The sequence below is a fragment of the Parasteatoda tepidariorum genome, chromosome X1 (genome assembly GCF_043381705.1).
Source record: "Parasteatoda tepidariorum isolate YZ-2023 chromosome X1, CAS_Ptep_4.0, whole genome shotgun sequence".
Taxonomy (NCBI): Eukaryota; Metazoa; Arthropoda; class Arachnida; order Araneae; family Theridiidae; genus Parasteatoda; species Parasteatoda tepidariorum.
Window position 1 is genome coordinate 73,563,018 of NC_092214.1, and position 18,121 is coordinate 73,581,138.

General features: G+C 27.1%; 1 protein-coding gene across 6 annotated transcripts in view; it reads right to left on the reverse strand.

Moving 5' to 3' along the window:
- The window catches only part of LOC107447251 (Transmembrane O-mannosyltransferase targeting cadherins 4), a 55,890-nt gene that overhangs the window by 30,179 nt on the left and 7,590 nt on the right, over positions 1–18,121 (reverse strand). For 4 of the 6 annotated variants that reach the window (XR_006226715.2, XM_016062119.4, XM_016062122.4 and 1 more), the window contains 7 exons: positions 15,191–15,383; positions 14,878–14,962; positions 12,775–12,881; positions 10,252–10,368; positions 8,276–8,428; positions 7,994–8,196; positions 713–893 (listed from right to left, as the gene is read on the reverse strand). Coding sequence is in view for 4 of the 6 variants with exons in the window: in XM_016062119.4 (XP_015917605.1) it covers positions 713–893; positions 7,994–8,196; positions 8,276–8,428; positions 10,252–10,368; positions 12,775–12,881; positions 14,878–14,962; positions 15,191–15,383 (1,039 nt within the window). In the remaining 2 variants the exon portion in view is untranslated. The remainder of the gene's footprint in view (positions 1–712; positions 894–7,993; positions 8,197–8,275; positions 8,429–10,251; positions 10,369–12,774; positions 12,882–14,877; positions 14,963–15,190; positions 15,384–18,121) is intronic. The other 2 variants (XR_011638238.1, XM_016062121.4) reach the window with 1 other exon arrangement.

Below are 18,121 nucleotides of genomic sequence, written 5' to 3' on the forward strand. Positions count from 1 at the left end.
ATATATATATACACATATACATATATATATATACACATATACATATATATATATATGGAGTTTCAGCACCATAGTCTAATTACTGCGAAGATTGTGTAAGCTAACAACATGTAATACTGAGAATTATTTCATCATCCACTTCGTTATTGAGAGGCGCCAGAAAGTCCAGATGGGGAAGTCCCGAATTTATATTTACTATTAACTCTCTTCGATAGAACAATCTAATTTCCTTTTCACATTCATCTTGGCGATACTGCGAGAAGGCAGCTCTTAACCAAACATGTTACTGTTATATCCTTCTATCTCTATTAAATGTTAAGTTTGATTATTAAATTATCGTCATCATTTCATCTAATGCTGCACAAACTCCTACATATATATATATATATGTAATTTTTTTTATTAATTTTGATAGGGATATTATTAAAATAAAATTATGTAAGTTCTCAGAGAGGCCTGGATTTGTTCCATACCTGCTTGACTAATATCATTGAAAAGAAAACGAGTTATGAAGTTGTTTATTTAAAAATACATCTTTGAAACATTTTAAAAATTAGAATGTCACTTTTTAAAACCAGGCACAAAATACATTCAAATCAGAATTAAACATGTCATAGAAAAAATAAGCTTTCAATATTAAAATAAAGTGAAATTTTTTTAAAGAAATTTAAAAAGTTAAATAGTAAGAGAATATCAAATAAAGTAATTTTACCATTTGATAGTTCTGCCCGCAGAAAATCATGAGCTGCTTTAAACCTATCACAACAAGAAGACAAAATCCCATGCTAGGAAGATATAACACCCTTTCTGCAACAACAAAACCAACTCGGAAAAATAAATTAGAAGCAGGTAGAAAAGGTACCAAAATGAATGCCAATGACAGACATAATAACCTATGAAATAACAAAAGTTCCTTAAAATTTTAAGTAAATCATTAAAAAAAAAGATTTAAATACATATGAATAAATTAAATATAATATAGTTTTTATTTGTTATTTTTCCATTTAAAATTTAATAGAATTATGTTGTCTTTAAATGTAATATACGTTTGTATCAGAACATAATTTTAATAAACCCCTAAAAACATTAAGAAAATGTCAAAAATATACAAAATAATGTAAACTAAATTGTAAAAGCAACAGTGAAGAAAAATTAAATTGATAAAGTTAAAATAGTAAAAGAAAAGTAAACAATAGTAAATAAAAAACAGATTAGGTGCAATAATAAAATAACTAGAAAGAAAAGTTAAACAATTTGTTTTTTGAAAAGGCAAAAAATCAAACTAGTCTAAGCAATTGTGTGATATATTGACTTCACCATTCTTTTATAATGTCTTTTTTTTCCAACAATGTCTTACTAAACTGATTTGATAATGATTTTACAATATCCATATTCTCTTTACCACAGATAACTTTGAACCATCCGAGTTCTTCCCTACATGTGATTTAACCCAAATGTATAAAATCAGACTTTGGCATGATATTTTGATTTTGTAATTATTATATTTGAGTAGTTAGGGTTTCCCAATGCCAGTAGATTTTATAAGAAATCTTAATTATTTAGCACATTGATAAGGTTTATGGTTTGTTCATAATCCAGTTCTCCACTTTAATGATTGTCCGTAACTTGTACTAAAACAAAGACGATTCATTTAAGACTATCAATATTCAAAGATCCTGTTTCCATTTAATTGGGCTAAAAAAGCATAGGCTGTTCTTAATATTTTCTTTTCTTTAGTCTTAGAGCTGTCTGTAAAGATATTCAGTTTTGTCTCTGATGGTTGAGAATTCGTAGATTTAACAGCAAATTGTTCCACAATTGTTTACAAATTGTTAAAATATTATTTTATTTACTGTATTTTTTAATGTTACACATTTCTTGATATTTAAATTGCTGAAATAATTTAATCTTTCAATAAAATAATATTTACAAATAGAGCTCATAAGAGTAAAATAGTTAAATTTATGTTAATTACAGAGTACCAAGTCACTTTTTCACTGTATCAGTTTTTGTATCAAACAAATTCATGTTTCATATCAGAAAAACTCAATTTGCATGAAGTAAAAACATTTTTGAATCAGAAAAACTTGGTTCGTATCACTAAGTAAAAAGTTTTACAGCTATAAAATCACTTTTGCAGCAGGTAGACCAAATATCATGGTAAATAAAATATTTCTTTCGAAATTCATTTAAGACAAATTTTTAATAAGATAAAACAAAGGTAACAGCAATTATTTTATTTTTTATTTTCCAAGAAGATTTTTTTTTCAATTCTCTTAAAGTTAAATTTGCATTTTTTAGCAAATTTTAAAAGAAAATGAATTTTTTGTTTAATACATCAAATTACAATAATTGGAAATTATGCAAGTTTTACAACTAAAATTAAAACATTAGTTATACACGAAAAATTGCAAATAAAATTTCACCCAACAAACCTACTATGTTTATTAATTTAATAAACTTTAATGAAACTGATATTATTAAAAAAATACTTGTAAGCACATTTATAGACCTGTGATTGCCAGAAGAAGAAATTATCTGAAATGTTTTAGATGCTTTATGCTTAGATAGTTTTCCAAAAAAACAATTTAAGCTAAATGTGACAATGTGTAATTATTATCATCATTTATTTATTTTGACGTCTAAATGCTAATCCCCAAACATTCAGATGTACAATTATTTTAATCAATTTTCAGTTGCAATAATTTTTTCACCAGCAGCTGTAATTTTTATAAGTGATTCAGAAATAGAAATTATTTTTTTTAAATTCAAGATACAAAAAAAGGTGCTGTTAATCACTCTCTCTCTCTTAACCCTAACTGATTTATTTACAAAATCTAACATCTCATGCATTTATAATGAATAATTAAATCCTAAGATTTCCAAAATTATCTTTCAACAGCATAAAAATTTTTTTTTCATAAAAATGTATAAGGTTTATTTTCACTCTTTGTTAAATTTGAGGAAAGAAATTCAAATCAGATGAGTGAAATGCATATCTAGATGTGTATTGGTCAAAACTGCTTCCAACTAGATTACATGTATTAGAAATTATACTACACAAGTTAAATTTTTTATATTTGTTCAAATTAATTTGCACAGCACTGTATACTTTTCAGATTGTGTGGTTAAGAATCCAAACCTATCAAAAAAATAAAGTTTGTTTATTTAGAGAAAGTATGTTTTTGCACTTTCGACTTTGAAAAAAATTTATCAAGTGTACTTATTATTAAGAATAATTTAAGTCAAATCCTTGAATCAAAGAGGAGGCAAAAAGGCACTACTTCGGGTTTGAAAGCATTTATTAGTTTGAAATGAAAAAGACCGCTCCTAAAGATGCTGCCGTCTATGAAAATTATGAGACATATAAGTTTCGTTTTTATCTTTTAAAGAGTATCATGAATAAAATTTAATTTTTTGTAACTCACGTGACATTAAAATAGTTTTTACTTTTTTATTAAATAAAAAAAAAATATGAAAAGTTTTTTTTTATTATTTTTTTTCACAAATTAGATATTGCAAGATGAATCCTTTATGATGAAGAGCAGAAATTACTCTGTGTCATCAAAACTTCAAACAAAAGATTTAACTACTTAAAAACTTGGTTGTAATATTTGTAACTATACCTGTAATTATACATTATAAAATAATTATTATAAATAAGTAATTGATTATTACAGATAATTGAAGTTTCATATGCATCCAAATAGGTTCGGATATTTTTTGATGTAACTGCTCTCTACAGTCATTCTTCCTTTTTTTCCCCCCTTCCTCTCAAAACAAAATTAAAAGTATATCAGCAAGCAGAATTACAGTGCATAAGCAGACGGAAATCAACTCTCATTTTGTTTTGACAATTACTGCCCAAAACCCAAATTTTGAAGCAAAAAATATTAAATAATTATAATTAAAAATGCGTAGAATAACAATTTATCCAATAAGTTAATTCAATCTTGTCTTAGAACAAAATTTTTCATAAATCAAAATTTCTAAGAAAAATTTAAGCATGTATTTTTTCTTCTTCTTAAAGTAGAATAATTTTTTCAAAATATTTTTTTATATTGTTAAAAAGTTTTGATAATAACAAAAAATAGATTTAATTTTCCACAATTCTTGAATAAGCTAGCATATTTGTTTAAAATATGCTTGCTTATTGAGGTATTGAGGCATATTGAGGTTTATATATTGTTAAAAAGTTGTGATAATAACAAAAAATAGATTTAATTTTTCACAATTCTTGAATAAGCAAGCATATTTATTTAAAACAATAGAAATTGAAATAGCAATAATTTATTAAATTAGATTTAAGGTCACACTCATATCCTTAAGGAATTTAAACTAATAAATACACAAACTGACATATATTTTTTTAATAAAGACAAAATTTGCAAAGTGGCGTATATTTTAATAAAAAGTTTTGTAGAAATTTTTTGGACTAAACATTTCCCTAGTATTGCTTGAATTTCAATCAAAACCTCGTTTGCATGACTGAAGATAATCTGCTCCCCTGCGTATAAGTAATAACAAGAAATATTAAGAATAAAAAAAAAAACTTATAACAGACAATTATTGGCAAAAACTTTAGTCTTATTTAATCCAAAAAATCTACCAAAATCAGGCATAAAAGAACCAAAATCAAATATTTAAGATTGATAATAATTAAGAGCTCATAGTTATCTGTAATATAAACTGGACAGTTATAATATAACAAATAATATTGATCTTAAGGTATAACAAATACTATATTTTTAGAAAATTATTAGTTTCAATAATTTTGGCCTTTTTTTATAATAATATAAATCATAATTATAGTAGTTTATAATGCAAGTATTGTGCATGATTTAATATCCTATAAAATATTCCCAATATAACAGAAACTTGCCCCAGGTCTTTGAGAGTTTTTGTCAGATTTCAACACTTATGACAAGTTTTTGACGTGTCATGTCATAAACCAGTTTTTTTATGTAGGAAACCAACTCTGGCAGAAATACTGATTTCGTTACTGGTATTGCCATCTGACAATTATATATAAATAATTTTTCTTCTTCCTCACTTAATAGACTATTAAAAGCATATTAGCTAGCAGAATTACAGTGAATAAGCAGACCGAAATATTAGATTCCAATCAATAAGAATGAAAAAATACCAATTTTGTCACTGGTACTGCACTCTGACAATTATATAAAATAAACTTATGATGACCAAACAAAAGTTACTGTTAAATTTTAAAAAGACTAAATTACTAATTTAAATTCTTGTAATGCTTGCTACAATACTTTCCCCTAAAGTATAATATGTTATAGAGAAAGGAAAAGACTATTTTTATTTTAATAAAATTTTGTTCTTATTTACAGTAATAAATTCTAAGATATTTAAGAATTTATACACTAACTCTTTTGCAGGTAACAATGTTAAACAAATTAACAATATAAAAATAAATATTTACTTTATTTTTATGTGTTTATAAAGAAAAACTATTTTTAGTTTAATATAAATTGTTCAGAAAATTAAAATAATTTTAAATATAAAGAACTGAATACAATCTCAATAATTCCATTTTTAATTTCAAAAAATAGTTACAATTAGTTAATTAAAATTCCTAGTCATTGCAAATTAAGGAATACTGTCATCTGGGGCTATTTTGTACAGGATTTCGCAGTTTTTGAACTTTGACATGTAAGAAAACTATGTTAATTCAAACTTTAGTAAAATTTATTGATATTATATTCATAACTGAACTCAGACGAGTGAATTTGATCAATATTGGCATTATTTGTATGTAATATTTACGAATAATAAGTCAAAACATACCTTGCACAAAGTAGCCCCCAAATGGGGCTACTTTGTGCAGCGATAGGAATTCAGTTTAATAATCATGTTTTTAGTACAATATTGATATAAAATTATCAAAAAAGTTAATTGTTGACATTTTTAATAACAAAAACATCAAGATATGTAAAGATATTAGTTTGAAAATAATTTTCATCGTTAAAAAATCATTTTTCATAAAGAATTTTTTCTTAAAAAGAATGTTTATTTCAAAACATTTGAGTTTAAACTAAAGGAAACTATATACATTTTTGAACATTGAAATGGATGAAATTTCAAAAATAATAATTATTACATATTCATTAACATTTATAATATTGATAAATTTGAACATAACATGCTTGAATGAACATGACAGAACTTGCTCTTCAGTTTCTGTCAAAATCACCTGATGTCCTATAAAATATATTTTTATGTGTTAAATCGTTTGATTAATTCATTAGAAAAATCTTTGTAGAAGAAAAATAATAGTTTACCAGCACGTTTCACGTGTTTCTTGTGAATTTTATTAGAGATAGTATTTCTGTGGATTTTGTACTTCCGAGAAGCTTCTGCAATCAACATACCACCAGCAACTGCTTGCAAACATTGTTGCAGCTTTTCTAAAGTGTAATCACGGTAGTTTCTCGTTCCAGGTATTTTTTTAATAACGTCTGAAAATTTTTCAGTCGAAAAAAAAACTAATGAAACTTTGCACAAAGTAGCCCCACAGTGCATTTTTTTTTCATTTTTCGTTTATTTGTTATTAATTTTCAAATTTTTTTAACACTAACATGATATAATTGTTAACTAATATATAAATAAAAAATTTTGCACTTAAGACAATTGTTTTATCAACGTCTTTGCATTTCAGAGCCAAAGTTTCCACGCACACTTTTCGACGTCCTCGGAAAGTTTTTGACATTGGACAAACAAAACACACTCAGAGATTGTTTTAAAATTCGAAAAAATGTTTGTAGTAATAGAGAAGACTTCTATCTTCAAATTTCACACATTTTTAACGTGAAAAAAAATAATAATACTGAATAGCAGCACTTAAAAAGTGCCAAATTCGAATTTGCACAAAGTAGCCCCACATGACGGTAAATATTTTTCTTCAATTGATTAGGACAGATTTTTGGCAATATTGAAAAATTTTATAAATTAAAGTATTTTAGTGAAGTTTACTTCTAGATTGTTAAAGAAAAATCATTAAATATATCATCACACATGAGAAGTTGCTTAGAGTTCCTTCAAATTATTTATAACAAAAGAAAACTAGAATACAAGATATTTTTCTCATTTTATTAAACTAAAAAAAAACAAGAAAGAAACTATAGTTGTTTATGCAAAGTTAATAGTCATCATAGGTATTTAATTATAAAGGTATAAAAATGTTTAATTCAAAAAGAGTTTCAGAATTTTTTTTATCAAAATTTAAATTATATGTATATATATAATCAAAGTCATAACTCAAATTTGTAATAAAAAATATATAAAAATGTAAAATAAGTGTTTAGTATTTGACTGAAAATGCTTTTAAAGATAGTGCAAAATAAGTGTTCCAGTGTCTCTGCTGGAGATCGAGCCCACGACTTCTAGGTTAGAAGGCTGATTTTACAAAATAAATGTTCCTTTGTCTCTGCCAAAGATCGAGCCCCAACTTCTAGGTTAGAAGGCTTGATTTTAATTAACCTAAAATTTATTTTATTGTCTCAAATAAAATTTTATATTGCACTTTCAGAAAAGGTATACTATTAGTAATATACATCTTAGAGTACTCAACTAAAATACTATTTATATGAAGAAATTAAGCAGAACAAGCCCTTGATTGCCATGCTAAGAATATGAAAATGACACATTGCTTTTTGGAACTATTTTTGAGTGAGTGGTTTGTCTTGTATAATATATTTCTGCCTTGAACCATAAAGAATATATAGAACGTAAAAATCTCATTATCAGATTTAAAGTTATCAACTTTTTGCTTTTTTTGAGAGAGAGCTTGAAAATTTACACACCAAATATGGATTTGTACACTATACATTTTTTATCTTTATCATGGTTCACAAACTTAAACTTATGCATTGTTTGTTTACTCAGCTAATATATTTTTTCATTTAAATACATTTAATGTTTTTTAGAGTATCGGCTTTCCTGTGTAAATGAATAAAAATGTCATATTTACCTCCTGATTCTAAGATCAACATGAGTGAATACACTATATAAAAGATGGGCACAGAAAATCCAAAATATAACAACCACAACTATACGTTTATCTATGAATGAATTAATTAAAGGTATGCAGCCCATTGACCAATCAAAGCACAACCAATAAGGATGGAACAAGAGCCACAGGTTTATGGAATAAATGTAATGGTAGTTGACAATCTGAAGAAGAAAAAAATAAATAAAAACATATTTGAAAAACAATACACTAAAATAAAGTATATAAAATAAACTTACTAACCCTTACTAAAATTCTATCTTCAAAAGAAGCTGGATTATCAACTTGTTGAAAAACTGGAGTTGATGCCCCCATGATATACCATCTTACTGACAACAAAAAAATACCTCCTAAGCAAAGTACACTTTGCCTCAATAGGAAAAATGATATGCATTGCTGTAAATTTATAAATATAATTTAGTATGTAAATCAATATAATGAATTCTTTGCTAATTATGTATTCACACATTATTTGTTAAATTATGTGAAGTCCAAAAAAAATATTGTCAAAACATATTGATTAAATAATTAAACACTTCATGTACTAAGTTGAAACTGTCATAAACTGTCAGTGAATCACAACATTGATTCTGGCATATTATTCATGCTAATTATAAATGGTCATTTATTATCTGTTAAAAATAAATAGATTATTTATATCGATGGACAAGAGATAGAAGTGCACACTTTAAATTAAAATTGAGTGTTAACCTTTTCATCAGAATTAATTATACTGTGTCAAATATAAATGATACTGCATAATCCAGTTAAGTTTAGCAAAGGCTATGATAAATTAATTCTAAAACAAAAAAAGGGGGAAGATCATTAGATTACCACAAGATCATGGGATCTATGTTTACATCAAAAAAGCAAATCTTATAAGGGGTAGTGAAATTCATCTCTGTTTTATGTAATGAAAAATACAGAAACATTTCATGAATAAATTTTTTTCTGTATAAAATGTCAATTATTTATTAATGTTAGTTTAATAAGTTATCAAATTGTCATTCATTCCTTAATTTAATATTATAAAACAATTTAAAGAGAAAAATAACTAAACAAAAAATGTACTAGCCACAATTATAAACAATAGAAACACAAAAGTTGGTATACTATGCTTACTAAGTAAGAAATACTAAATATGCATATAAAAATTAAAAGCAATCAAATAAACAGAATCTGTAAAATTCAATGAAATTCTTCAAAAAATATGTCTGCCTTTGTTATTTAATAATTTGCTTAATCTATCAGAAAAAGTTCCTTTCAATATATTATACAATAGAAAAATTATTTTTGGGTTTAAAATATGTTGATTTTTGTAATAAAACTACTTTTTTCCTCTCTCAAAAGTGACAATAATTAACTAGATGTAAAATGAAAATGCGATTTGTTAAGTTATATTTTTTAACAAATTTGTCTTCAAGAACATTTTTGAATAATCAATATGTATTTTCATATTTTAAGTTCATTTGCTTACTAATTTATACATAACCAAGACAGAAAACCTTCATGAAATTCGAAGTTTAAAATATCAGAAAGAGTACTATTATTTAAGTAACTATAATTCATTGTCTTGGCACACATACTTTCCAGAAGCCTTCAACTTATAAACTGTATCCAAAACATGATTCGAAATTTTATTTTACCTACATTGCAAAAGAATGAACAGTTTTAATTGCTTCATAAGCATCGATCAGAGGAAAGTAAACCGAAGTATTTGATAGTGAAATTTAAGAAAAATTTTAGTCGTCACCTGTAATATTGAAATTCAGCAAAATCAATTTCTTAGAACAACCTATGAGAGTGTGGGAGAAATGAGTACCCATATTGTATATATTAAGGATCATTATGGGTGGCCATTTCTCATGAAAACATGCTTCTTTACATTCACAACCCTGAAGTACCTCAATGAGACGAAAGAAAACTTATTCATATTAGGACTTTTGTTGTTTTCTGTAATGTCCTCTCTCTCTCAACAGATTCAATTCATACAAATCCTTCATTTGACACAAATTCAGTTTTCTCAATTTGTGGTAAACTGAGATTTCTTTTAGGATGCTTTAGAATGATGAAGAGAAAATGTATAGAACATAGATTAATAAAAAGGACATTGAAATCAAATTTGAGCTAGAATTCATTAGTTATAAGTTAGGCCAAATTAAATCAAGTTACAATATTACAATATAGTTAAATTATTATACACAAAATTGTTAAATTACCTTAGAATCACTCCCTGGTGAAGTTGGCACATTTTTGTTCCTATGTGTGATGTTGCTACCAGTACAACGAATATCCCATTTATAAAATATGATAATGTCATAAATACAACAAACTCCCTATAAATAAGAGCATTACAAATATAAGTGTTACAGAACCAAAAAAAATAATATTGTAACTAGATTTCGAGTGACGTATTATTAGATTTAATTTTAATTTTACATACGTAATTTTCATTCAAATAAACATTAAATAAAAGTTTTTATTTCAATATGTATAAATTTCAGTATATATAACAAGTTATAATTCAATATTATAATTGAACTAACTGCATTTTCAACATATAGGTCAAATTTAGGTCTGAAAACCAATAATCTATTTCCACCTGTCCACATAATAACTATTTTCATAGTCAAATTTGTATATAGGACGTATAAACTAAAACAAAATTTTTGCTTAATATGAATGCTCACTAAAGCAAAGTTTGCCCGAATTGTCAAATATTATAAACCATAAAAGTGAACTAGAAAAAATTTATATTATGCTTGCTTTTTATTAATGCAACAAAAACTGCCTCACTGTGGGTTTTCATTATGGCCATTAAAAAATCAAGTTCTGAGAAACATGATTATGTGCTTAGTCATGGTTAGGTGATATTGATAATTCAATTTTTTTATGTTATTAAATACATAAAAATAGGCTATAAAAATAATACTTTACAAGTGAGAAATGCATTTAAAATAATACCCTAATTTGAGAAAGCCATTCTCAAAAAATAACATATACAAGATAACTGTAACTATAATATTTCAACCCGAAAACCACACAAGGATATTAATATTTTACAAAGCGAATAATTTTTTTTAACTAGAGTATGATTGGGGAATTTATTGTACCCTTTCAATAAAAATTTACATTGATTATAAATGCAACCTTTAAGCCTAATGAAAATATATGGGATTTCACACTGATTTTTTGCATGGCAGTTCAATATACTCTTTTGAAACATAGATCACGACCACTTAAGATAAGAATCTAAGGTGTCATGTCACTATTTCTTCATTCAAAGAGAATTCAAGTTGTTTCAGATTTATATGCAGTTACATAAAAATAACAAAGAAAAATAGTGGTTTAAACCTTTATTGAATTAAAAAAGTTTTTTAAAAAAGCCTTCCACCAACAGCACGTTGTAGGTCAGGCGGATCATGCAGGCTAAGGATTCACAATTTCGTGCCCAATGGCATGAATGTGGTCAGCACTGAGCACAAACAGCCTTTATTTCCAGAAGCTGGTACTCATTGATCTGAAGCTAGGTGGGTTTCAACAATTATTGAATTAAATGGTTGCTAATTTTGGTTGATAACTTGGACTTAATTTTGATCGCTGTGTTGAAATGAATTATTCAGATTGAACATACTCAGGATTTGCCAAAACACAAGCGTTTTAGAAAAAACAAAACACACATATGGGTTTCTTCATGAAACCTGAAGCAATTTTAATTTGCTTTATACATTAATAAGTAATGTTCTACAATTTAGTAAAAAAAAAATTTTTTTTAATCAAACACTCCATTTTTTTTTATGCAGTTGGTTTTTGTAGTTGGTATTTTTGTCTCCCAAAATTCAGATTATTGAAATAAGTATTTCTTCAAATATTTTAGTTTAAAATCACTAAGTTTAATTTACACAACAATCGATAGTTTCAAAGAACAAATAGGTTTGGCAACTGCAAAGAAATTTGATTGGAAATGTAATTTAAACTTGAAAAAAAAAAAAAACAAACTAAGTGGGTTTAAGGATGGTTTTTTTTTTTTTTTTTTTTTTTTTTTTTTTTTTTTTTTTTAAAGAGGGTCCACTCTGAAAAAAAAAAGGTACTGGATTTTTCTGAGTTGGGCCCACTTTGGGGAACACTGGTTGTAATGAGTATTAAAATAACATTACATCAATGGAATAACAAACCAAACAATGTGCTCGAGTCATTATATTAAAAAGATCATTGTAATGGAAATAGTACTAAAGACCAGACTATTATAATCTTTAGTCTTTTTGCATTGAGATTAAAAAAAAAATTTCACAAGTTTCAAAGGACCTTGTTCATTTATCAGCTTCGTCAAGATTGTTTGAAATAAAAAGGCCACATTTTCATTTTCAGTTGAAAGTTTTATCAGTCATAGTAATTGATGGCTTTCATTGAAGGATGTTACTGTTACTATTGTTTGTCACTGTGCTAAGCTAAAGAGGATGAAGCCATTTTTTATTTTAAGCTTAATTACTTTTTGGTTGAGTTTTTCATATTAGTTTTAGGTTTTTTTAAAAATTCAATAATGAAACTCTGCTAATTTGACAAAGGGTGTTTTTTGTATTTTACATATTTTTAAGCCACATAAAACTGCAGGCAAACTCTCTTTACTGAGAACAGATTTTGAAATTAATTTTACACTGTGTTTGGGCTCGAATTTTGTCACAGCATACATTATATATCACTTTAAAAAAGGTTAGGTTTTAATATTTAAATTAATAACTTACGATAATAGTTATTCCTTGTTCCTTACATAGCATAGCCAAACCCGCAAGTATGACACTAAAACCAACCCATACAAGGGACATTTTTGGTCCCCAATGAAATGAGAAACCTAAAATAAAGATATGAAAATATAGTATAAAAAATTGATGAAAACAATAAACAGGCCTTTTAAAAAAATACTAATACAAGTAAATACAAAAATAACTGAAATGGCCATATTTCTAATGTTTTTATAAATCCTGAAAAATTCCATATTTTTAATTAATTTTTATGAAAAATACAGATGCATTAATTCAGCAGTCATAAATACAAAATATTTTGATAGAAAAAACATATAGGCAGTTATATTGTTTCTTACTCTGATTTTAAAAAGATTTCCAAACAAAATAAGAGTAGAACTAAAGACTAAATTAAACCAAATGATGTAACATTAAATATGATGTAACATAACTAAGAGCATGTGGAAAAATTGACAAAGAGCAGGTTGCAAGAAAGAGATGACAATGTTGTTAGAGATGAAAATTCAAAAACAAAATTTTTATTGTACTAAGTATTTTTTGTAATGTTGAAATTATCATAAAGTTTAATCCATTCTCCTTTTCCTAAAAATGTTTAATAATGCATTGCGAATGAAAGTAATATACATATTGTGTTTCATTAAAAACAGCCCTTAAAACATGCCTCAAGAATCTCTGCATACCGTTCAAGTCTAAAGAATAAAAATTATGGATTTTTTCTTAAATTTATAATTCACATTGTTAAAAAAACAAATCAGACAATTGCAGGAGTTTTTCCAGAGTCCACAAAGATTGCTCCCTAATCCTAATCCAATTTTTTTTATATTGTAGGGAAATCTGTTTAAAATCAAACAATAATTGAAAGTCTGGGAAAAATCAAAAATTAGAGCAAGAATTAGTGGAAGATTCTCATCCCTGCATACTTTTTATTAACAAATCACAAATGTAAGAAAAAAAATTTAAAAAGAGTTGTTTATTTTGGCATTTCAACCTTTAAACTGATTGATTGATTTCTTCAGTAAGTTTTTTTTTTTTTTGTTTGCTCTTAACTGATAAAGGGTTACTTCTCTCCTGCATGCTTTCTTAGCGTGACTTGATGAATATTTTCCACCTGAGAAGGTGACCTCCTTTCAATAGGATTTTTACAGCTTTTTTTAAAGCCTCTGTCTTCCACTGTGTGTCCATGTTTATTTGAATATTTTTGGAAAACCTTCAAGTAAATTTAAATTTGTAATGTAGAAATCAATTAATAGTTCTTTCATCCTTTTCCAAATTAGAAAAATGTTTTTGAAAATTTAGACACACAGTTTGGAAAACAGCATGTGCTTTTTCCTCTAAGCTATCTCTTTTCTTTACCATAGGAGCATATGTAAGGCTTACATTAGACTTAAATTACAAAATCCCTCATTTAAAAGAAATTTTTTGAGGGCTGTATGCAAACAGCGCATGGATCCTCCAATTCATATACTTATTAGGAAGAAAGCTTCAGGTCCTGAGTGAAAACAAAAGTCTGAGGCTCAGGTTTGAAGTCTTGAGAGTTGGCAGATCTACAGATAGCAGCACAAAACACAGAAACATCTTATTGCTGACATGAAAATAGTGGTGTTTTTACCAAAATGCTCTTGAACAATTTGAAAATGTAACTTACTGTTATATCACTTACTATCTCTTCATACAAATAATACTTTTTATTAGTTAATTAAATTTACTATTAATTCAATCAATATTTCTAGGATGATCAAGGAAAATTCTAGAGTAGCCAAGTCCACCCTGGCCCCTGCTTAGCTATACCATGTTAACGAAGTATTCCAATGAAAACTCAATTACTTTCTATTACACAAGAATTAGACAGTAACAATGATTTCTAAGCGAGCCTTGGCTAATATGAAAAATTTGATAACAGCATTATGGGCAAATCACATGTAGAATTTCAAAATATAATTTTCTAATTAATGGTTTAACAGTATTAATTAATATTTCAACATCATTCATAGATATGTCATTAAAAAATTATGATAAATATTTATAATAAGGTAGTAAACTACAAAAGTCAAATCAGATTTAAATACATGGGTAAAATTAACTTACATTTTGATGCATGAATAAATGAAAGAAAGGACAGCAGAAAAAATATTCCGCATAACAAATCAGCTCTTCCAACAACAGCTGATACCTATTAAAACAGATATATTACACATTTTTATAGAATTATACAAAAGAAGATACAAATTAATATTTAAATTGTTTCGCCATTAACATCGAAATATTAAAAAATTGCTATGGAATTTAAAAACTGTAGTACATTTTTTAAAATTGATTTAAGATTGAACCATTCCATTGCATATGCAACTTTTAGGACTAATTAGGAAAAAGGCATGAACATCGAATATTGTGTACTTACACTTTCAGTGTGAACAGGGTGCACAGAGAAAAGTAAGGCACTTAAAAAGGCAGTTTTTGGTGATTCATCATCTAAAGCAGAATTCAACATACAAGATATGACCTTATGAAATAGAGCACTTACACTACCATGCAGCAAAATATTTACAAAATGAAAGCTCCATGGGTTAAGTCCAGTGATAAAATGATTCAATCTGGAAAAGAAAAACATTTCAAAATGTGTCAATAAAGCAGTTAAATATTTAAGTGAAAAGAATTTAAATCAAAGCCCTGCACCACTAATTAAGAAGTATTAACTCCCCACTATATTAAAACTCTTAGTTGAATAACAAGTTAGCAAATGTTCTTAAAACTCCATCAATATTTAAAAAAATATGCTTTTCAGATTGTTTATATATAAACATTTGAATTAGTAAAATAGCATACAGGTCAAAATTACTTTAAATTAAAAAAGTTAAAGCAAAAATTTGAAGAGAGTCTTAGGTTAACCACTGGAGAAATTGGCAGATCTGCACCGCACTTTAAAATTTTAAGAATCATACCTTCCAAATTGGTCTAAAAGTATAAAAAGAGTTTTCCAATTGCTTTGTTTGTAATTTCCTAGCTAAAACAATAGAAATGTAGAATGCTCTGAAGTTAAAACTAAATCTTTCGGACTCTGGCTTCATTATTGGTATTAAAAATATTTTCCCATTTATTTTCAAGGTATTGGAAAAGTATTTTCTAATACTAAAATTTTTTTTAATGAGTCACCCAAGGATTGACTATGTAACAGTCAATTCTGACCTTTAACTGACATGCATATTAAAAAACGTATTTGAAATGCTACGAGGAAAAAAAAAGGGCAATGCTTTGTATAATGTGTACAAGCTTTAATAAGTGTGTTTATTATGTCTAACAAAAATTTGTGATTCTTAATTTTCTCCATGGCTTCCTTTTTTAATGTTAACTTTAAAACATTTATTGTGTACTTCTCTTCTTAATCATCTAGACAGGATTATTGGTGATGGACTGTTTATTTTAATTATTTTTGAATTTATCTACTTTCTGTCTGTTAAATAAAGTTTGTTTACTTTGATAGTGCTCAACAACATATTCTAAAAATTTATATCTCTAACATGAACCATAATAGCTGAAGTAAGTAATCAGGCATCTGTGTTTGAGGTGCTCATGGAGATTGTTACGTTTTGAAATAAGAATTGGATAGGTTTTGTATAATGGAGAGTTGGGTGAAAGCGTTTTTATTTGTCTTCAAATAACTTTTGACTTATACAATGGAACTCGAGTTTATGTTTTTAGAAATATGTTGAAATTTTGTATTCTTTTTTAAGAATTTGGTTTAATAAAATATAGGAGTACAGCAAGAAATATACCCTATTTCTTCCACTCCTATATTTTATTAAACCAAATTCTTAAAAAAGAATACCAAATTTCAACATATTTCTAAAAACATAAACTCGAGTTCCATTGTATAAGTCAAACGTTATTTGAAGACAAATAAAAACGCTTTCACCCAACTCTCCATTATACAAAACCTATCCAATTCGTATTTCAAAACGTAACAATCCTCCCACCGTTTTGATTGGAGGTTTACTTTACTAATCAAAACTAATTATATTTCTATGAGTAAAATGAATGAAAATTATAATGTTAAAATACTGTTCCGAAAGTCCAAGTTTTTCAGCTCAAAAATTTAATTGGCACTTTAATAAGTCTTCCACTTCTCGTTCTTACTGTTTTTCCAACTACCTGCAAGTCCTTCTCTGGTTTATTCTTGCATGCGTCATTATTCATTAGATTAGGTTCAGTGGGTGAGGAAATTTCGAGTGGGAAAATCTTCTGCGCAGGCCTGACGAGTTCANTTACTGAGGGTTTCATTTTCCCCATAATGACCCATCCTAAATAAGTCTCTACTGCAGTTAAACCACACGCCAAATTGCACACTTTCCCAGTGTAAAGTTTTCCTGCTTCATCGGCTCCAATTAATAACTCAATAGGCTGTCGATGATTCCCAATATCACTAAGTGAGATGCCCTTCAGTACCATTTCCTGCATCCAAGGTCCATCATGAAGTCGTGGAACAAAACTGCAAATTTTATGTTGATCCAAAACATGCATATTACAACTATAACTATTTTTCAAATCGGTAACTTTAATAGAAAAAAGATTATGAATTTCGCTGCTTGATTTTGACCCTCCAAATAAGCTATGAATCAATGTTTGAGTATCAATTTGGCGAAAGTTCAGTTCCTCAACAGTGCTCTTCAGAATATATGAGCGTTGAGAGCCAGCGTCAATTAATGCTCTTATAGCACGTTTTCCATCTTTACTCTCAATATTTACCATTAAAGTTTGAAGGAATATCTCTCCAGAACAGCAAGAATTCGCAAATATTACATTTTGGCATTCACTCGAATCAATTACTTTTTCATATTTTACTTCGTGCTTGTTTGGCGATAATTCTGCACACGTGATCGACCAATGTCTCTTAGCACAAATTAGACAGTTAACACTTGATTTGCAATATTTTGCTTTATGTCCAAACTTAAGACATATAAAGCAAGCTTTCTTATTCTTAATTAGTTCTTGCTTTTGATGGTAAGCCAATTTGGCTGCCGTAAAACAATCTTTACTCTCGTGGTTTTTGTCGCAAAATACACACCTTTTATCTACCACAGTCCTCGAGCTTTTACTTCCAGAAAATAACTCATTTGCTGTTGGTATAAATATATATATTTATATAATACTTAATTGGTGAAAGGTTCTGAACGAAAAGCTTGACAGTTGACTCCTCTGTAGAAATGTTTTCAATAAAACCAAAATACTGCCAATGACAAAAAAGTTAAACATAACAATCGTGAGGCTTTTCCACTTTACTCTCAACTTTCATTATAACTCATCATACTCATTTAATTTAGAAGGCTTCTGTGCA